The sequence below is a fragment of the Abramis brama genome, assembly GCF_963993115.1.
Source record: "Abramis brama genome assembly, chromosome: 18".
Taxonomy (NCBI): Eukaryota; Metazoa; Chordata; class Actinopteri; order Cypriniformes; family Leuciscidae; genus Abramis; species Abramis brama.
The window spans coordinates 25989585-26012249 of NC_139980.1; the positions used below are offsets into that span (position 1 = coordinate 25989585).

The 22665-nt window shown below is 36.2% G+C and overlaps 1 protein-coding gene across 4 annotated transcripts; it reads right to left on the bottom strand.

Annotated features, from left to right (window-relative positions):
* Positions 1 to 312: 312 nt before the first annotated feature.
* On the bottom strand, positions 313 to 21805 carry txlnba (taxilin beta a). 4 transcript variants are annotated; one of them, XM_084090527.1, is made up of 10 exons: positions 21500 to 21805; positions 19198 to 19459; positions 16294 to 16385; positions 15184 to 15354; positions 9643 to 9837; positions 7243 to 7362; positions 5552 to 5626; positions 2447 to 2539; positions 1840 to 1935; positions 313 to 1761 (listed from the first exon to the last, which is right to left on the bottom strand). In XM_084090527.1, exons 2-10 carry the CDS (start codon positions 19454 to 19456, stop codon positions 532 to 534), a joined length of 2331 nt encoding a protein of 776 aa, XP_083946653.1. In that variant the 5' UTR covers positions 19457 to 19459; positions 21500 to 21805; the 3' UTR covers positions 313 to 531. The 4 variants fall into 4 exon arrangements, with proteins under 4 accessions (XP_083946653.1, XP_083946650.1, XP_083946651.1 ...); XM_084090524.1 differs by lacking the exon at positions 5552 to 5626 and adding an exon at positions 5680 to 5754 and having other exon boundaries at positions 21500 to 21779; XM_084090525.1 differs by having other exon boundaries at positions 19198 to 19456; positions 21500 to 21639.
* Positions 21806 to 22665: the final 860 nt, after the last annotated feature.

The following is a 22665-nucleotide window of genomic DNA, read 5'->3' on the forward strand; positions in this document are numbered from 1 at the left end:
TGTTTCAAGGATTTTACTTGAAAACATGTAAACAAATAAAAAAGACTAATTAAAAATCTGATCAAGAATTAGTCACCCCCCACCCCATTGTTTTCTTATTACCGATAGTTGTCTGCTCCAGACTCTAAAAGTGTGCAACGCAACAAACCTTTTCCATCTCCTTTGAAAGTGACGTAAATCTCTTTCAGCAACACCCTGGCAAACTTTTTCTCCAGAAAAAAACAAACAAAAAAACAGCCTTTTTCACACATTGCTTTGTGTTTAACTTAGTCATATAACCAAAGTATTTGTGAAAGAGAACATTATGTAGGATTAGGAACAGTAGACGTTTATTTGAGGGTACTTAAGAAAGTATTACAAGTTGAAAAAAGTCCATATTACACTCGATAAGCTAGGAATTCATCCTTGAATAAAACTTTCTTAAAGGAACGTGTCTGTCATCTTCTGTATAACTTCTGTGTAACTCGTTAACGGCAAAACACTTGTCAAACAAACTGATCTAGAAATTATAAAAAGCATAAGCATTTCGGCTTAGCTTTTATTCGGCCCCTTAGCAGGACCTTTCTTCTTGGCAGAACCTTGTTTTTTAGGCTGGGCTTTGCTGGCCTTCGCTTTGGCCTCTTGGGATTTTGGGGCCTTAGGTTTGGTCGGAGGAGCTTTGGCTTCCTCAGATGCAGCTGCGGCTTTCTGACCGTGCTCCTCTTTGAGGGGCTCTTGTTTGGGCGGTTCTGGTTCAGGCAGCTCAGGTTTAACAGCTTCATCTTTGTCCTCTTCTTTCATGACAGGCTTTGGCTGAGTGGATTCCTCTTCGGATTCCTCTTCAATCCCTTTCTGACCGTGCTCCTCTTTGAGGGGCTCTTGTTTGGGTGGTTCTGGTTCAGGCAGCTCAGGTTTAACAGCTTCATCTTTGTTCTCTTCTTTCATGACAGGCTTTGGCTGAGTGGATTCCTCTTCGGATTCCTCTTCGATCCCTTTCTGATCGTGCTCCTCTTTGAGGGGCTCTTGTTTGGACGGTTCTGGTTCAGGCAGCTCAGGTTTCATCTTTGAAACAGCTTCATCTTTGTCCTCTTCTTTCATGACAGGCTTTGGCTGAGTGGATTCCTCTTCGACTGTCTCTTCTACTTTTGTCACCTTTTCCTGGCTTGGTTCCTCTTTGGCAGACTCTTGTTTTTCTGTCTGTTTTTCTGTGATCTCTGGTTGTAGAGGCTCTTCAGGAAGTTTGGATTCCGTCTCAGTGTTGGCTGGTTCAGGATTTGTTGGTTCTAATGGCTTCTCTTCGTTTACAGTAACAATCTCAGGTTTGTTTTCTTCTGCAGTAGAGGGTTCCTCTTGTGTTGATTCCTGCTTTTCCATTGGTTCAATGGACTCAAGTTGGGGAGTCTCAGTGATCACTGGTTTCTCTTGTGCTGTCTCCTCTTGTGCTGTCTCCTCTTCCTCACTATCCGATTCTCCAGCATCATCTGTTATGGGACTTATCAAGGAGGCTGCAAAATCCTGCAGGCGGGCCTGTTCCACTCGCAGCCTCTCCATCTCTGCGGTGAACACGGGGTTGAGAGCCGGGATAGGAATTTGATCGAGCTCTGGAAGATCATCCAGTTGGGGTATGTCCACCGCAGGTGCTAAGGTCTCCTTTTCTGAATGCCGTATTTCTTTAATCTTGTTGTACAAAACTTTTCTTTCATCCTGCAGCACTCTGCACAGAGTTTCCAGACGGTCGATTTTTAAAGTGAAGAGCTCAAACTCCTTGGCCTTTTCTGATCTCTGTTGGAGTTGAGTTAATCAGTTAGTAAGTGCAAAGCTAATGCTCAAATACTGACAGGTCATGTGTGTGTGAGTTACCTCGTCAATCATTTCAACTAGAGCTTTATTGCAGCTTTCAAACCGGGTCTTCCATGTGCTTGACTCCTTTTCCTGCTTCTTCATCTTCTTTGTCATCTATTAAAATGGAAATGTGATCAGCGTTTTGTAAGAGGTATATGCCTTAAAATAGACAAAGACACTTAAAACTGTTCACAACAACAATAAAAAATCCTGTTCCTAACAAGCATTTTTGTCTAATTTTCCCTGTTGAAATCTAAAAATCCCTGAAGCAAGATACATGAGCAAGACACAACACTATAAGATATTAAGACTGTTTTCAGACGATGTATCTTTAATGTGAGTGTATTTTGTCTTACTGCACTGGCAGATTTGTTCAGTTGTTTTAAGTATAAACAAGTGGGAAAAAACTGACAGTACAAGGAGACAAAATACACTTTTAAAAAAACATTCTGTGGAAAAAAGTCTTAATATCTTATGCAGTGTTGCTTCTCAAGTAATATTCTCAAGTATTATTAAATATTTGTACGAGAAGAAAAATTACCAATTAAAACTAAGATGTCGTTTATTGCATTGTTTTCCTATTAATTGTCGGCTTCAGACTGTAAATGTGTGCAACACAACAAACCTTATCCATCTCCTGTTTGAAAGTGGCGTATATATCATTGCTTTTTGCTAATGTGTTCTGGAACTCATCAAACTTCTGCGAGTACAACACAATCTGTAAAAAAAGAATTAGACTTAGCCTCCTTCTGAAAATCTTTGGGAAATAATGCCTAAATCCATGTACAGTAAGAGAAACATGCATGATCAAGAATGTTAACATTTATACTGCATCAGTTTGGCCTTCCTTATCATTCAATTATTATATATTGATCTTATTATTTACACACTGGAAAAAGACATCAAGTTTTTCACAGGTCTAGAATCCAACAATCCAAATCAGTTCCAAATTTGTTCTTTGCTTTGTAAAATCCATTCATTCATTCATTCATTCCTATGTCCATTCATTCAGATATATCTATCTTTTTAACTAATCATTCTTTCTAACTAATCTTTCTTTCTTTCTTTCTTTCTTTTTTTCTTGCACTCTTTTCTTTCTTTCTTTCTTTCTTTCTTTCTTTCTTTCTTTCTTTCTTTCTTTCTTTCTTTCTTTCTTTCTTTCTTTCTTTCTTTCTTCCTAACCAATCAATCAATCTATCTATCTATCTATCTATCTATCTATCTATCTATCTATCTATCTATCTATCTATCTATCTATCTATCTATCTATCTATCTATCTTTTTAACTAATCATTCTTTCTTTCTTTCTTTCTTTCTTTCTTTCTTTCTTTCTTTCTTTCTTTCTTTCTTTCTTTCTTTCTTTCTTTCTTACTCCAAAATAAATTCAAATTTTGACAGTTGGAGAGGCTCATTTTAGACTCCATCAGCTGCCATTCTATTCTAATTCATTGAGACTCATTTAAGCTTTCTTTCTTTCTTTCTTTCTTTCTTTCTTTCTTTCTTTCTTTCTTTCTTTCTTTCTTTCTCTTTCTTTCTTTCTTCCTAACTTAACTATCTATCTATCTATCTATCTATCTATCTATCTATCTATCTATCTATCTATCTATCTATCTATCTGTCTGTCTGTCTGTCTGTCTGTCTGTCTGTCTATCTTTTTAACTAATCATTATTTTTTTCTAACTAATCTTTCTTTCCTTTCTTTCTTTCTTTCTTTCTTTCTTTCTTTCTTTCTTTCTTTCTTTCTTTCTTTCTTTCTTTCTTTCTTTCTTTCTTTCTTTCTTTCATTCTAACTTCAAACTCATTAGACTCCATCAGCTGCCATTCACTATTTCTAATCAATCAAGACTCCTTCAAACTTCTACAAACTTTTAAAACTACTAAACTAAAACTTAAACTAATTAAAACTAAAAACATTCAAACTTCAAGCTTTTAAAAATTCTTCAAACTTTCTGGCAAGGCTTTTTCATGCCAACTTAAAGTTTGTCTACAAACTTTTTCATCTAGTTATATATTGATCTTATTATTTACACACTGGAAAAAGACATCAAGTTTTTCACAGGTCTAGAATCCAACAATCCATATCAGTTCCAAATTTGTTCTTTGCTTTGTAAAATTCATCCATCCATCCATCCATCCATCCATCCATCCATCCATCCATCCATCCATCCATCCATCCATTCATTCATTCAGGTCTAATGTAAAGATAATAATCGTAATTAATCACTGATGTTGCAACTGCACTGTAAACCAAATTAATTTAAATGAATTAAATGAATGAATGAATTAAATGAAATGAGTTCATTTCACTCAAATATTACTGAAAATGCATTCTACTTAATAGAAAAAAGTTACATGAACTCAAAATCTGATTGTATTAAGCTGAACTTAAACTGAGTTGCAGCATATTTCTAGTTCCTCTGCATGCATCAGACTGTATAAGGAGAATAAATGTTGAAATAAAGTGGGGTTTTTGGGGGGGTTTGCACAATATTAATATAGGGAGAGATGTGTTAGTGTTTAATGTTCAGTTATGTTGCAGGGTTTTCTGTTATGTTGAAGGTTTGTAGGGTTACCATTGTGGTGAAGAGTAGTGCCTGCGATGAGGTCAAGGATGGGCTGCAAACTATATATACACTGCATGTTGTTGAACTATGTACATGCAAGTATGTACATTAGCACATGCAAGTGTGCTGTTGCTTACTAGTTAAATATGATGTAATAATGTAAACAAACTGAATATAGTTTATTCAATATTTCAATTAAATTGTAATTAACATGTTTGTGTAGTACAAAATAAAATGGTAAAGTTCTACTAACTTAATCTTTGAGTTAATTAGTTTACTTAAATGTTTTGAAGTAATCGGTTTCCATGAATGTTTTGAGTATTCCGAACTTATCGGGTTTCGCAGTGTGCACTTTATATGCACTCCATCTTTAATTAGTCAAGGCAAATGTTCCATTCAAAAAACACAAAGCTTTAATAAGTGAGCACTTATGCAATGACTTTGTGTTTAATGTGTAAAGCATTACTTACATGTACTTATCATTCACAACAGCAGTGGTGAATCAATTAATCCAGGTCTAATTTAGTGTTTAGGCACTTGTGAACTATAATAATTTACTGACATAATGTATTTCTGTTTATGTTGCTGTAGAGCGATGAGATGGAGGAAGTCTTCATACAGTCATCACCATTATTAGCTCATCTTTGTGGTAATTCAGAGACATTACAAAATGTATCAGTATCTGCATGATTTGTCTGTTCGAACACAACAATTATTAAAAATTTCATTGAAGCACTTTTATGATACTTTTGTAGCTGTAGACAACCTCATGCCTTATTCATTATCATTGCATTAAAAAAAAGCGATCAATATATTCTTCGATTTCCACCAAAGAAAGGAAGTCATACCTGTTTGGAACGACATGAGAGTGAGTAAATGATGAATCCAAATGTTCATTTTTGGGTAATTTTTTTCTTTAAGCACTCAAAAGTTTATTTTAAGCTCTTCTGCTTTTTTCTATAATTTATCTATCCATCTCAACTGAAATGTATTCAACTGAAGTGCATTTTATGCGTTTGTACCTAATGGATATGCATGAGCACTGTAAATTGCCTTTTAAATATAAATTTGTTTGTGGTTTGTCACACAGCTCAGCGAGAAAAACGCCACAGCTAGAGAAGAGAGAGAGCGGGATTGTGGGTAATGCCACAGCGGTAGATATTCACCTGAGCCTGCATGATTGTGTGCTGCTCTTTCAGCTCTTTAGTCTGTAGTTTCCACTCTGCAGCCTGAGTGAGTAACTGGTTAAACACAAGACACACACAAACAGGTGAAACCAAGAACTCGCCATTACCTGTTTCTTCATCTGTAACTCCTGCTCCCTCATTGTGTAGCATTTCTTTGTTTTTTCAATTGCATCTCTAAGCAACTAACAACATAAATGGTGAGATGTTAACATGTGGCACTTTCCAGTTTCATTAAAACATTGAACAATTAGGATCCAAAAAGAACTTATTGACACACTTGAGAAAATTTAGACACAGTATTGTCAACATTGTCTGTTTTTGCTCAGTTTCGCCAATGAAAATAGTTCCAAAAACAAAGCCACAGCAGAACTGTTGTGCATCTCTGAGCAAAACACAGCAGTGTTTCATTACTGAATCAATCCGCGGCTTTTAATGATTTGAGTGAGCCAATGATTCTACCCTGGAAATCCAGAGTTCTCACGAGAGCACAAGTTGGATTTGCTCACCGAGTTACTCTGGCGTCGAGTTATGATGCTCATTAAATATGCCCTTGTATCCAAGCTGCACCAATCACATCGGGTTATCTGATATAGGCGGGCCAGAGGCGAGCTGAACAGATGACGACAGCGCTGTGACGTCGAAGTCATTAGTAAACATTGCAAGATGGCTATGGATGAACACCAGTTGTTTGAAACGGCTTTGGCCGCTACAATGAACGAGTTAGACTTGGCTTTTTATCTAAAAGAGGAACAGAAGACGGTGCTCGAATCGTTCCTTTGCAAGAAGGACGTTTTTGCTGTTTTGCGGACCGGATACGGCAAGAGTCTAATCTACCAGTTAGCTCCGCTGGTAGGTAAGCGTATGGGGCTTGTTGTGATTGGTCGTAGTGTTATCCAATTGCGTGCAGTGAGATTTTCAAATGCATGCTTGGTGCCGCCCCTCGAGCTGGCTGATTTTCATTAGTCGATGCCAGACCATTAATCTTTCAGATTTAAGTCTGGATTTCCAGGCTACAATGATTCAGTAACCCATTCATAACGACGGTCACGGCTTCATTCCTGAATGAATCGGCCGTTTGAATGAATCAGTTGAATGAATGACTCACTCATTAAGACAGTGACTTGCCGCCACCTGGTGGTTTTAGTTTCGAGTATAATTTAATCTTTCATTCATATTCACACCACCTCTGAGCTTCATTAAACAGTCTGTGTAAATATATGTAAATGCCACTTCAAATTCAGCTTCTGAAAAACAAAATGTCATGGCCACATTGTAGCCTTAAAGGTTTATGTATAATAAATTCTGTTGAATCAAAAAAAAATCTTTCTAAAGCTTTTTGTAATGTCTATTTAATGCTTTTCTCATCTAACACAATAATGAATTTAAAATATTTTTTTTATATACTGTAGCTGACAGCTCAATTTGAATAACACAATCATCATGTCAGTTATCAGCAAAGGTCAGACTATCAGTCGTATTGATTGACTTAATATGTTATGCAGTTCCTTATAAAATTACCCCCCATACTTGCATTTGGCACTTGATGATTGTTAATTTTAGACCCTGCTTGTAAAAGACCCTTCACTGTAAGCACATGCAAATGAATCTGTCTGCTCTTCATTTTACTCGAGGCAAATCCAGAGCAGGAGATCTGTGTCTGTGTGTCTTACATATTCTTTCTCTCTCTTGTGCTTCTCTTCAGCTTGTCTGAGTAGTATGTTGGCTTCTTCCAGCTTGGCTTCAGACACTTTCTGCTGTAGATCTCTGTGTTTGAAGATCTTCTCTAAAGTCTGCATAAAAAACACAAGGAAGAGTATTTATTTAGACTTAAAGGAAACATATCAGATATGCTTAAATTATTTTATTGATTATAAATATTTTATTTTAACCTTAAACTGTTTCTTAAAATTGTATATTTTTTTGAATTCTAAAACTAACAACTATTTTCAAAAGAAAGATGGGTGACTCATTTTAACGTCTTTTTGTATAAAACCACATGCATGTGGAACCTTTTAAATAGATATTATCTGGAATTGAGAACAGGGCATCTACGGAATTGTATCGTTGTGTGTTTGTTTTTCCAGCTTTGGTCGGTAGACAGTTCTTAGAAATAAACCTTTATCTGCCTCAGTCAACAGTACAACATTTTAACAATGACATTTTTTTGTCTCTATCATAATGATACACCTCACAACCAGAACATTTTCCAGGATCAACATCCTTTGTTGTTCTTGGAACAGCTTTCGTTGTCAATCATTCTTTTACAGATAAAATCAGAGGGTGGCAATTGGTGGATGTTGTTGTTCCATGTTCTTCTTCTTGTGTAAATCACATTGAGTTTGATTCATGTCTCTACTTCAGCCAGCAGAGGGCAGTAGAGACACACAGCACAATTTGATCTTGAGTCATTTCAATTCTTGCCCGACAGACGGGGTCTGATTTAGCCCAACACACAGCTGCGTGTGAGCAGTCTCTGTGGTACCCATCAGGATGACAGATTGATCTTAACTTCCCTTCACATCAGGCTTGTCATTCCACAGGCCGATCCTCATGTGATTAGATACAGAATACAAGAGTGTTCTACAAGGTGCAATATTCACTGTCAAACTGGGCGTGAATCATAAGTCATAGTAAAAAAAAATCAAGTATCTGCTGTGCATATAGCAGATTTAGAAAGTGTTAGGGTGTAGTTTCCTCTGGCTTATGTTGTGAAATTACAGCTCTGGCAGTTTCAAACTCTAAATGGCGCATCCCTTTTTATGCATATAGAGACTGTAAAAAATGTACAAACACTACCCATCAAAAGTTCAGAATAATTAATTAATAGAAATTTCTTATGCTTACCAAGAATGCATTTATTTGATCAAAAATCCAGTAAAATTGTTAAATATTATTAGTAAAAAAAAGAAAAAAGAAAATCATATTGTACTAAAATGTAATTTATTCCTGTAAAGCTGAATTTTCAGAAGTCATTAGTTCAGTCTTCAGTGTCACATGATCCTTCAGAAATCATTCTAATATGCTGATTTGCTGCTCAAGAAACAGTTCTCATTATTATCAATGTTGAAAACAGTTGTGCTGCTTCATATTTTTTATGAAAACTGTGACAAGCTACCATCCAAATGTTTGGAATAAGATTCTTTAAAAAAATAACAATAATTTAAAACTTTTAATCAGCAAGAATGCATTAAATTGATCATTGACAGCATTAATGTAACAAAAGTTTCTATTTCAAATAAATGCTGAACTTTATTAATCAAAATATCCAGATTTTATTTTTTTATCACAGTTTAAACATGGTTCACCATTATTAATAATTGAGCAACAGTAATACAAATCAGCAACAAATCAAAATATTTTTGAAGGATCACACTGAAAACTGGAGTAATGATGCTGCAAATTCAACTTTGGCATAATCCATCACAGGAATAAATTATTAATTTTAAATATATTAAAATAGAAAACAGTTATTTGAATTTGTAATAATATTTCACAATATTACTGTTTTTTTACTGTATTTTTGATCAAATAAATCAGCCTTGGTGAGCATAAGAGACTTCTCATGACTACAAAATATTAATTATTCCGCACTTTTAACCAGTAGTGTAGTGGCTAAGTTTGGTAAATTTTCCGGGTAGACCAGAACAAAATCCAATCGGATGCATTTTCAAATGTATTACAATCACTTATGGTGCACACATACTTGTACCAAAATCTAATCTCGACCATACCTTGGGGGTGCAGCTTTAAATGGATTTGTGGCTGAATCGCTTTGACAGATGTGTTAGATATTGGGCTGTTTGAAATGGTCAATTCATTTTGCTGGCTTTCACACTGGCTGCACAGGTTTTCTGTCTGCTTCACACCACAAGCACATATTTATTTTTGGGCCCATATTAACATGTTACAGTATTCGCACTGCCTGTGTAAACGGCACAATGATGTGTGGCAGGAGCTTCTGTTATGCAGATGAAAGGTGGACCTGCTGTAGAATTAATGGATTTCCAGACTGGATTTTATGTGTCCAGATTTGTATAGTCTTGTGTGTTTAATATAATGCGTGTGGATACCTCCTCTCGCCGCTCATACTGCTCTATGATGGTCTTGAGTTTGCTGGCCAGCTCGCTGTTCTCTTGGCACAGCTTGTTGTTGCGGTTACTGTGCTGCTCGATCTGAGACTGAATGTCCACCAGCGTGCTCTGGAAATGAGTGCTGATCTCCTTCCGCTTCATTTCATCCTCCCGCATCCTTTGCAGACTCTCCTCCTGCGGGGAGAAAGAGAGAAGGAAACGTGTGGGAAACATGTAGCCTTAAGATATGAAAGCAATAGATCTAGTGTGAGATGGGCAAATTATGTATTGTCTTTGATAGCATTCTGTGGTGGAAATGACATTATTATAAACATTCGTGGAATAAAATGCTTGACTCCCATTCAGGCTTATTTCATAGTTGGCATTTTATATAGCTTCAATACATACAATTAAGTAAAAATTTGTATTATTTGAAATCATGATTAGAAATGACAAAAAGAGCAATATTTAACTTGACATTTTTTGTTTTTGTTTGTTTTCTTCCCTCGTAAATGTGCATATGTTCTTCCCTTACAGTGTTGTCATTAACTGAAACTAAAATGACTAAATATTTGTGTTAATTGAAATAAAGCTGAAATAATATAAAACATGAATATTAAATGAAAAACTTAAAAAATTATCTGAAATAAAGTTAAAGTTGAAGTACTATAATTACTGAAATAATATTTCATTAAAGCTAAATGGAACTAATTAAAAAAACGAATACAAATGGCATGACAAATGAAAATGAAAACTGTAAATAGAAAAATAAAAGCTAATTAAAATATTAATAAAAACATAATAGTGTATAAATAATACTAAAATAACACATTTTTTAATAAAACTTTATAAGAGACAAAATTATTGGTTGTTATGGAAATTACACTGCAACTAATGGACATATGTTAAATATAAATATAATGGACATACATACATATTTATTTATTTATTTATTAATTATCAAAATGATTGATATATGCCTAGTGGTCTATGTTTATTTCAGTAATTAAAAAACATAATTATAATGTTCTAATATTTCCATGATGGAATTTTATTTTCATATTAGCATAGATTCAAAATCTTTGTCTGGGATTGTTTTAACAATAAAGCAATAAAATATATATAAAAGGCATTTGAGAACAAGCAAACAAGTAAGCATGGTTAAAAAAATGTAAGGCAGTTGCCATGTGACCTTCATATAAAAAAAATCTGTGATTTAAATGTATTATTTTTTTTGTTATATGTGATTAAGGAACAACCTTTTGGAAGTGGCTTTCACCACATTATTTGATATAGTGGAGAATGACAGGAAATTGAAGTGATAGAGGGAATGGCTGGACTTGAACCTGAGTGGTCCACATGAGTACCATAGCTCAACATGTCCAAAGCAGGTGCACTAACCGTTACTCCACAGCACCAACAAAAAGGTCATCTTTGAACTGCACTATACCTTACAAGGGCTGAGTGTGAAGACTAGCTTACGAGCATATTAATAATCAAATGGTGTTAATGTCATATCATGCTCTAAAAATCTAGATTTGCGGAACGAGATAAACAACATCATCTTTTTTTAGTATCTCGGATTGGACGTCTGCCATCCCATGTGTGCTCTCTGTAAACATGAGCTCCTGTTTCAGAGACGCTGTCTTCCTGACTCAGCTAATCGCAAGGAATCCAAGCATGCAGCGTTCCTCTCAAGGGCTGAAGCTGTTTGCTTGCCTGTGTTTACACATGGCATGAGTCTCAAGCTCCCATCTGGGAAAGGTGAAGCTGTTCTACCAATACGCAAGCTCATTAGGGAGGTGAATCGTGAGCACAAGGGAAATGACCCCAGATTAAATGTAATTTACTGTCATCATAGCCGAGAGTCGCACCTACACACAGGGCTTAGATGTTCTTTTCTGACCTGCTCACTAATGGCTTCTATAATGTTTGAATAAAATTGATTGGGGAGAGAACAAGGTCAAAGCCAGCCTCTAGAGAGGGATAGCATCAACTTCCAAAGACATGCAGAGTTCATATTAGTGCTAGAGTTTAATATCTTCAATGCCTGGAGGAGGACAAAAAAACAAACAAACATGATTAGAAAGCTCCTCTCTGAGTCACGTTATGGAAGCCGGTTTCCGCCATGGAGTAAAAAAAAAAAAAAAACAAAAAAAAAAAGGCAATTGCAAATTTTTATGAATTCTGATTTGTGTGATACAAACTCACAATTGAGGAAACAAGTCAGAATTAAGAGACATAAACTCTCAACTGTGAGAGAAAAAATTGACTACCATTTTTAAATTGTGAGATAAAAACTCTTACAAAAAAAAAAGTTTATTCAAGTGTGCTATTAGTATTCTTCTTTTCTACTAAAAATAGTGAAGTATAATAAAAAGTAAACTTTTTATGTACTTCTCAGAAATGTACTTAATATATTTATCAGAAATATACTTAAAATTAATATTAAAGTGAAGTTAAATTAAATATATGCTACCCTGACTAAGGTCTAAGATGTCCACGCAATTACTGTATGAGTTTGTAACTTACAATTGCGTATCGTAATCTCACAATTGTGAAAAAAAAAAAGTCAGATTTGTGAGATATAATCTCATAATTGTGAGAAAAAAAAGGCAGAACTGTATGATTAAAAAGTTTCGATTGCCAAAACAGAAAAAAAGTTGTCTGTATGAATGCTGGGACGGAAACCGCTCCCTTTTCTTTCAGCTTCCACCAGCACCTGTTCATTGAATAGTACAAATAGACTGAAATCAGTTGCTGAACTGCAGAGAAAATTGCTCCAGGTGCTTTTCACAAGATTCGTAACATCTTTCATATTACGTAAACATTCACAGAACGGAGGTGAAATTGTCTCTTGGAAGGCAATATAATTGTTTGGCAGAGTGAAAAGGCATGAGTAGACCACTATAGCTGACAACTGGGAGCATTTCATGTGCTGAATAGTTTTTGTAAAATAACAAATATGGAAGCTCAGCTGAGAGAGGCCTTCTCAAATTAGGTTGCAGCTCTTAATATTCTGAACCGTTTACATCGGACATAATCTCAGCTCCTGGAGGGCCTGCAGAGTTTAGCTCCAACCAGCTCTAACGCACCTTCCTGGAAGTTTCTAGCAATCCTGAAGGCCCCCCCCCTGAAATTCGACCCCACAGCCGATTCTAAAGATTTCATTGGTCATGTCAGTCACAGTGCTGATTGCCTACACTAAACCCTAACCCTACCTTTCACCCTAACCTTAACCAATGAAATTAGCTGAGGGTGGGAAATCACGCATCCTGAAGACCTTGACTAGCTGGATCAGATGTGTTTAATTAGGGTTGGAGCTAAACTCTGCAGTGCAGAGAGTTTGAGGTGCCGTTTTTCATGACATCGTTGTCAACTAAAACGTGTAGACTGCAAAAACGCAAATTTGTGAAAACGGTGACATCATGCATTACGAGTTCAGTCTATAGACCTTATGTAGCCCCGCCCCTTTTCAGCGCTGCACTCGTTGACTTCCGGTCTGTATTTTCACAGCGTTTTGTGTGTTTATTAATGAACGGCTCGTTTTAAAATCTTCCCAGTCAACTTACATTTGTTAAGTCATCTGCTTTAAACATTACAGTCCTCATGATAACTTCCGTTAACTTTACATTAAGTAAATCCTCTTCAAAAGCTAATTACTCCTGGACAGCAATGCCATAGAGATATACAGAGCGACCGCAAAAACGGAACTTCAAAGACAATATTCTAAAGATGGCGGCGCCCTAGTTTCTCTGGTGCATAAGGTCTATAGGCACAAAGTTTTCCACCAACACTATAATACAGCATTTTTAACCGTTCTTGCTGATCCGTGTGAGAGGGGATATTTTTGACAACATTGTCGTCTGTACACTGAAAACGAAAACGAAAAACTTTGTTGTCATGTAAAAGTACCCTCAGTTATTTTTAGTGAATCAAACAATACAACATGACCAGTAAAGTCTGATACCCTTGTTAACAACTGTTATGAGATGGTTCATTTTAGTGAATCAAAAGCATACAGCGCGACCAAGTCCGATTCCCGAGCTAATCATTTGATCTCAAAATGTGATCTCAAATGTAAAATAAAACAGCTTTTATTTGCTGGAGTCTTCATCTCACAAGTGCATATTATTATTTTTTATTTTTTTTAAATAAAAGCTCTAATTTAAATAGATATGGAAAATCATTTTAAGGATTTAACTGCATTAAATCTTTTATTCCGAATACAGCAGATTTCACCCAAAAATAACTCTGCATGTTTTGTCTTGGGATAGTCTCTAGCACCAACAGAACGGCAGAACAGGAGGCCATGGCCTCTGCAGTGATTTGAGCCAGTGACACATTCTCTTTGACTTTTGATTTATAAAAGAAGGGCAAATGCCATTGAAGCTCGGTAACACTATCCCTCTTGTCATAGTGACCTGTCAGCAGCGCTTTGAGTCTGAGAAGTCAGTGTCTGATCGAGGCAGAGACACAGAGACACAGCAGTAACGTCCCACTGGGCTCAAAGACACCGTTTTCTCAGAAGGAAGTTGAGTCGACTCAATCTCAGCAATCAAAACACAGAGTAACAAGATAACAGGACAACAAGTCAAGCTCAACAATCTCCAACATGGCAAACAAGAAGTTGCTATAAGGTCTATTTCTGCGGTGTTATCTAATTCAGATGAAAACACCCCTGAATGGCACATAAAAACAAAACGCTTTATATCAGTCAGACGGCTTTTCTTTTCTAAGTGAATGGTTCTTGTCTCATATCTTATATCATGTTCAAGTAAGTATTTGACTTGTAATTATATATTTTTTAGTTTAGGGATGGAAAATGGAAAAATGGATATGAGACAATTGAATGAAGAGATAATATTTTTGTTGGAAAAATTCAACAGTGGGCTTTTGTGGTCAACAAATTCACACAGCACAGCCTATTCAATAAAACATTAAGGAAACATTTTCCAAATAATTTAATGTTTATGAAAGACGTCCCTTATGCTCATCAAGGCTGCTTTAAAAAAACAACAAAAAAAAACAGTAAAATACGTTATATTTTGAAATATTATTACAATTTAAAATAACTGTTTTCTATTTTAATATTTTTTAAAATGTACTTTATTCAAAGCTGAATTTTCAGAAGCCATTGTCTTTATTCATTCTGATTTGGTACTCAAGAAACATTTCTTATTACTATCAGTGTTGAAAAGAGTTGTGCTGCTTAATATTTAATGAAAACAGTGATACATTTTTGTATACATTTTAGAAATATTTTGTAAGATTATAAATGTCTTTACTGTTACTTTTGATCAATTGAATGCATCCTTGCTTTAAAACTAGTTAAAAAAAAAAAAAATTGTATTGACCACGAAACTTTTAAATGGATTATGGAAATATGCATGTTTATTTTTTCTAAAAGAAATAGTGTACGTTTCTTACCATATATAGTTTGTTTCATTTGTTTCTTTTCATCTAAATGCAATAACGTAACCTAACTTTCTATCACAACTTGATTTCTTGTCGAGAGCTGTCAGTAGAGAGTGTTCTCACCTTCAGTGTCCTGTTATGTCTCTGAAGCTCCCTGCAGAGCATCTCCAGCTTGCTGCGGGCCAGGATGGCACGACTGTGCTCGAACTGAAGCTGATCTCTGTGCTTGACCAGAAGACCCTGTTTCTGCTGAAACTGCTCCAGCTGTTTCTTCTCAGTCCTGTGTTCCTCCACCTGCCCAACATGCACAAAACACACACAGGTGTGATCCATACATCATCTTATGCACTGCATTAACACCTCTGGCTGGTCTAAAGCTGCTTTAAAGGAGCCGTATGTAAGATTGTGGCCAAAACTGGTACTGCAATCACTTTCAAATTACTGTAGAGCGGTGTATCCCCTCCCCCTCCCCCCTGACTCGAGGTTGCCAGATAGGCTGCAGGATCCAGCAGGAACGTAGGCTGCTACGTAGCTGTGGTAACTAGAGCAGAGCTGGCAACCCGGATGCCGAAACACTACTGACTTCGTGATTGGTAGATAGGTGGAGGGTGGGGCATCAGGCCAAAACACAACATGACAACATCAACATCAGTTGAGGGCTGCAACTTCACTTTTTAAATGACAATATCCTGGCCGGACTACTGTTGTCAGTGATATAAGTATTTGAAATGAACATGATTTCTTAATGTCTAGTGACATATCAGGGCCATTTTATGATTAATTGAAATACATTTCTTACATACAGCTCCTTTAAATAATGTCTGTTTGTTTTTTTCGGATGTCCTCAAGAGGATTTTGGAATGACAGGATACAGACTTTTCAGTTTTCCCACATAAACAGAGAATTGCTTGTAGTCTTCTGTCATACTTTCAGCTTTATGTGTCCCTGCCGTTATCTCTGTGTTCTAAAATTGAAGAGAGTGTTGTGGCTTTCTTGTGTGGCTTATGGCCTTGTGTTCAGACTCGCTTATTCAGCCCGGGGCGCCGTATATTTAGGTCATCGCAGTATCAGTGAAACCACTCTTAAATCACACCAGGAGTTCTTTTATTTTCTCTCTGTGTCAATCCGGTTTGTGTTCTGTTTGCTTCCTATTAACTGTCCTCTATGCATTGTTGTTGCCGGTGGTGAAAACTGTTCAGAGAGCTCCGCTTTCTCTCAGGTCTGGATACTCACCAGCTCAGTGTATTTCCTCAACACCATCTCCACTTTCTCTTCTGGTGAACCGAGCTTGTTCAGACTTTGCAATAAGGATGCAGCCTCTTTACCTACGAGACAAGCGTTTTATGTTCAGATCAGAGAATGGAAAGATGAGCAGAAGCCCACAAGTTCTGCACGCAAGCTTCAAAATAAATCAATGGCAAAAGTGGTGAAATCACAGCGTGATCATTTTTACTATACGATAAAATGGTTGAGAAAAGCAAACAAGGCTCTGGAGATAGTACTCAGCCTTAAAGGGATAGTTTATTCAAAAATGAAAATTCTGTCATTATTTGTTCTTTCTCATGCTGTTCCAAACCTTTATGGTTGTCTTTTTTTTCTATAGAAAGCTTCCAAATGACAAAAAAAAACGTCATTAAAGCACTGTTAACCTATAGCTAACAAAAATATGTTCTAAGAACATTTAATAACATTCTCTGAACGGTCAAAACGTCTGGTTTATTATTATTTTTTATTTTTTTTAAATTGGTTTATGCGAACAAGGGAACATTCAAATTGATAATTTTGCAAATATTATGGGAATGTTAAATGTGAATGTTCTCTGAACATTCTGAAACAAGTAGTTACATTTAAAAAAAAAAAACATTAAACGAGCATCCAAAACGTTTCAGGAGAAAACGTTCCATGGACAATGTATAAATAACGTTTTGAGAACATAAGACAAGACAACTTTGAATGAACATTCTATTAACATTATCAGAAGAACGTATGTTCATAACTTTCAAACAAAGTTCTGAGAACATTCCCTGTTTGCTAACATTAACAAGTAACAAATTTAATTCACTGATCATTGAATGAATTGTTGATCCAGTTCACAAAACCAGTCTGAATGATTTATTCATAAATCAGGCTGGTCCAGTTCTCAAGTTCAGTACACTGAATGATTCAGTTGCAATGGCTACCAGCTCAATTTATCTTTGCTCATTTTCTGGTACTTTTGTGTTCTTTTTTAATCTTGAAAGCTAATGCACCTGTTCATTGTAATAGGGGTTATGCGCAACATACTTCCGGGTTCTACAAAACAGATATAACTACTTCCGGTCGTCAGCTACTGAGGTAAACACAGCGTAGGAATGGCGACCTTTTATAGCCGGTGTTTACAGGAGCTACCCATTCTATCCATTTCAGATGTACATCGTATTGCCAAACGGACTTCCAGAGCCCCGAGTACTCCGTTAGATCAGGGTTCACCAATCTCGGTCCTGGAGGGCCGCTATCCTGCAGAGTTTAGCTCCAACCCCAATTAAACACACCTGAACCAGCTAATCAAGGTCTCACTAGGCATACTAGAAACTTTCAAACAGGTGTGTTGGAGCTGGTTGGAGCTAAACTCTGCAGGACAGCGGCCCTCCAGGACCAAGATTGGTGAACCCTGCGTTAGATAAAGGATTTAAGTTTTTACGCCTCCTCATTTATTCATGATTATGAAGGTATGTAAGTTAGTATATGTAGCTTTTGCTAATGGCACCCGATGTAGAGTTAGCTAACTATCAGTAAGTTAGTTTAGACCTGTATGCTATCATAGTAGTTTAACCTCTTATATTTGCTTGCAGACGATTAAAACAATCAAATGAAGACTGCATTTTATTTTTTTACAAAAAAAAATTTTTCTGATACTTAAGCATTCGTGACATTTTAATTAAAACAGAAATAAGAATTGTATTCTAAAAAAAGCGCAAAATAAGTTACCTCAGAGATCACCTACCGCTGCAGATGCATACGGTAATGCAAAACGGAAATGTTTATACCTGTTTTCCGGTTCGAACGTTCCGGTTCCGCATAACCCCTATTGAATTGAAATGAGTGACCAGTACAATACTGTACTTTATTCAAATGTTCTCTTTTTGTGTTCCACAGAGGAAAGTCATACAGGTTGGAACAACATGAGAATGAATAAATGATGACAGAAATTACATTCTTGTGTAAGCTTTTCCTTTAAGCCCAAGAGTGTGGCAGAAAGTGTGGCATTTTGATGGTGAAATGGTCTTTAGTATTGATGTGAGGACCCTTTTCTTGAGATTGGACATTTTCCAAACAGTTGATTACTGCACTCATAGCACTCAACCATCCTGCTGAAAACCCCAATCACTGTTTATGGCTCCATCTGTGTGATTGAGAGGTGCTGCATACAATGATATTTTTCAAACATAAAACAGTAATCAGTATTCTAACTGAAATCTCTGCTATGTGGGTCATTCTACAAAATGGATGCCATCAGTGTCACTCATACAGTTCAAATGTTTGGAGTCAGTAGGCCACCATTTTTTTTTTAAAGAAATGAATTTACTTTAATTTAGCAAGGATGCATTAAACTGATCAAAATTGACAGTAAAGAAGTTATTTCTATGGCAAATAAATGTTGTGCTTTTGATTTCTTTATTCATCAAAGAATCCTGAAGAAATTGTATCGGAGTTTACACTAAAATTTTAAACAGAACAACTGTTTTTAACATTGATAATTATAGTAAGAAGTGTTTCTTGAGCACCAAATCAGCATATTAGAATGATTTCTGAAAGATCATTACAAAATGATCGTTAAATGAATGTCAAAATATTTCATAATATTACTGTTTTAACTGTATTTATGATCAAATAAATGCAGCCTTGATGAGGATAAGAGACTCTTTTTTCAAAAACATTTAAAAACCTAACCGACCGCAAACTTTTGAACAGTAGTGTAAAGTTTACTTAATGTGTTAATAGACATTTTTTTATAGACTTTTTTTTTTCATCATAAGGATGCCATTTTTTTTATGCTGACCAAATGTGAATTCTCTTTGAGAGGTTTAGTCTTTTAGTTTGTCTGTTTAATCTCAAGATGTTTGTCAAACTAACATAGGAGAAGTGCAGATTCCTCACCCAGGCCCTTGAGGAGTTTCTTATCAGCTTTCTGCTCCTTCTCAGCAGCTTCTTTGGGCTCTGCCTCTTCATCAGCCTTCTTCTCGTCAGACTCCAGGATGGTGATCTGCTCCTGCATCAGACTGGATGCTGCTCCATACGTGTTGATTATATCCTCTAGCTGCCTCCCAAAGTCCTCCATGGGGTCTTCTGGCTGCTCCTCGTTGCCATTGACTTGTTCATTGGCGCTCTCAGGGGTTTGGTCACTGCCCTCCATCATCTGCTGCAAAAATCAAGTTAAATATATCATAAAAGTGCTTCATAAGAAAGCAGATTGATTAGCAGAGGTAGAACAGCCAATTCCTTGATTACACTCTTGGCTTGATGCTGAAATGAGAATGTTGAAATTAATGAGAAGTGATTATGCATTTCTTGTAGAGAGGTTTGATATGACTCCCTGAAATCACCAGCCACTTAACTGAAGACGGATGGCTTTTGGCCAGTCTGTGGTACGTTTGCATTAATAGAAGGAATTTGTGTTTGAAATGCATGAGGTTGTTTGTAAGAAATGTGAATTCTGCATGTAGATTAATGTATAAATATAAAACATCACCATACAACAGTATCGTTACATAGTACACACAAAAAGATATGTCGGTAAGAGTCTCTCTTATGCTCACCAAGGCTGCATTTATTTGATCAATCTACAATTAAAACAGTAATATTGCTATTACCATATTATTACCATTTAAAATATGTAACAAATGTCATTTATTCCTATAATGTCAAAGCTGAATTTTCAGCAGCCATTACTCCAGTCTTAAGTGTAACATGACCTTTTAAAATCATTAAAAATCATTCTAATATGCTGATTTTGTGCTCAAGAAATATTATTATCATCAATGTTGAAAACAGTCATGCTGATAATATTTTTGTGTAAACTGATCCTTTTTTTTAGGATTATAAATGTCTTTAATGTCACTATTGATCAATTTGATGCATCCTTGCTGAATAAAAGACTGACCCAAAAGTTTTGAATGGTTGTGTGTGTATGTATATATAGAGAGAGATTTTTATTATCATCAATGGATATTTTAAAAAGTCTCTCTTAAAGTCCGCGTGAACCGGAAGTTGCAAACGACTTTTGTCCAGTGTTGTGACGTATTTCCCAGTGAAACGGAATATTGAACAGAGGGCAGGGTTTTACACTAGCGCTCCTCCTCTCCATCTCTCGCTCATAACAGACTAACGATTTGAGGGGAGTGGTTAAGCGTTTCCCAACCCAAGTCCTCAAACCTACGTCATCAGAGAAGGGACGCCATTCCAGACCGGAAGTAACTTTTCAGACTTTGATTAAAGATTACGACGGCAAACTATTTTTTTCTGTGTTTTAACTTGCACGGATTAATTGTTCACCACAAGACTAGTAATATGCGCTAACAAAGTAAATAGGGTCAATTTTGATTTCAGTTGGACTTTAATATCTGTAGTTTGTGATCTAGTCAGTAGTCAGTGATAGTTTTTTTATGCAAGCAACACTAAAAAGAGTCACATCTGATCTGTAAGTTGCCTCCATGCCCAGTGGACATCTGAAGAGAAGCAATGAGGTGCATGTGACACACAAGGCTATGGGAGGGGGTGCAGAGAAAATAGCACAAACCACAGTGGCAGAGTATCACTGAGCCTCTAAATCTGATGTGTCACAGATAGCGCCAGACCTGAAGCCCTTCAGCTCAACACGGCTGACTTCATGTGGAATGAACTCTGAGATTCCAGAGGTTGTTTATGTCGAAGCTCTGTTGCTTATCAGGTTCAAATTATAGCCCTCTTTCCACCCTATGTGCATGTATCCACTCCTCCTCCTATCCCATCACCCCTCCTCATTCAGCAACACGGCACCTGTTGTGAAGCCACAAGCTATTTTTGGACCCTCTAAATATGGACAAGCTATTTCTTATTCTTGCCACGTACCTTCTGATGTCAATAATGGCAGTTTTACGCAAAGTGGAAAAAACAATGACTATCCTAAACATCAGTATACCTTTAAAACAAGAGGCTAAGAGTGAAACACATAGTTTAGACTAACTTTGGGAAATGCAAAAGACATGATTACTTTGCTCATATGTTAAATTGAAAATGACAGAATTATTGCACTGGAGACTTTGTCTTCATATTGTCCGTACAAAAATCACAATAACGGAACCACACGATAAGGACTGAAACAAAATGTACAGCCAAGTAAAAACTAACTCAAATGTTTCTCAAAAACACGCTTGTGACATTCAGCTCAACATTAAATAAAATAGTGAAGCTCAAGACTTACCCTACACGTGTCTGTTCAGGTTCGAATAGAAAAGGAGGACAATGAACCAGCCAGTCCACAGTTTTAGGAGAGTGACAGAGAGACGTGAGGAGGGTCCACCAGGACTCAAGACAACAGCTGACAACACAAGCCCCTCAAAATAACCTCCACTGGAACACCAATGGAAACGTTGTCCAAACACTCTGAATGAATCGGCCTGTCAAGATCTTTCTACTCAGGCTTTTCAGGAAGACAGCTGAGGAGCTAATTTTGTAGTATCCTTTGAAGGCTTTCAAATCAGACCTTTTCATGAGCTATCATAGATCTACTAATCCAATTCTCGGTTACATGTTCAAAGGTCAGTTACTGTTGATAGGTTTTTAACCTGGTGAAGCCTGACATCAAATAATAATCATTCTGATATTTATAAATGGCCAAAAGTAAGATGAAATTCTAATAGCTTTGTAATGTAAATCAATGAGATCTTTATAACAGTACTGTATAGCATACTTATAAATATCAGTTGTCACTCTATCTCCCAATATTATATCTTATTAAGATGAAATTTAAATGCTTGGTTTTATTATCAAAGCTCTGTAATTTCTATTGTGGGGGGAAACATAATGCAATTCAATGGAATGATGACGAGCCTGATGTATCATATTTGATACTCACATTTTAACATATAAATAAACTATGCATGGATAATCAATTAAAGTTGCTTCAGTCCAAGTAAGTTTAAGAAATATGACTAACAATATAAAAGTTATTTTTGCATTTACTATATTGGGAATTATACTAAGAGGTCTTTTACTTACTAAAAAAGTATGAACGATCAATCAGACGGCAGAAGGCATGTAGCAGATTGTGTATAACAGGTTTTTCAGCAAAGTTTTGATCATGTTAATAATTTAGAGAAATTTGTGTAGGCTTTATAGGGTTAACATGCAAATCTGGGTGACCCTCACAGTTATTGACTTGTGTACTGAATGCCTGAGGACCAATTTCTTGTAACAATCTGCTTAGTATTGGGTGTTAATGGCTCCTATTAGCATTTATATCACATTTGTCCACCATAATTCCAGTCAATTGCGCTCTAATCACTCCAAATCATGCAAATGGAGAATTGTGAAGTGATTAGCATCTCCAATGCAACTCACTCCATAAGTGTTTTTGTCTGCACATTT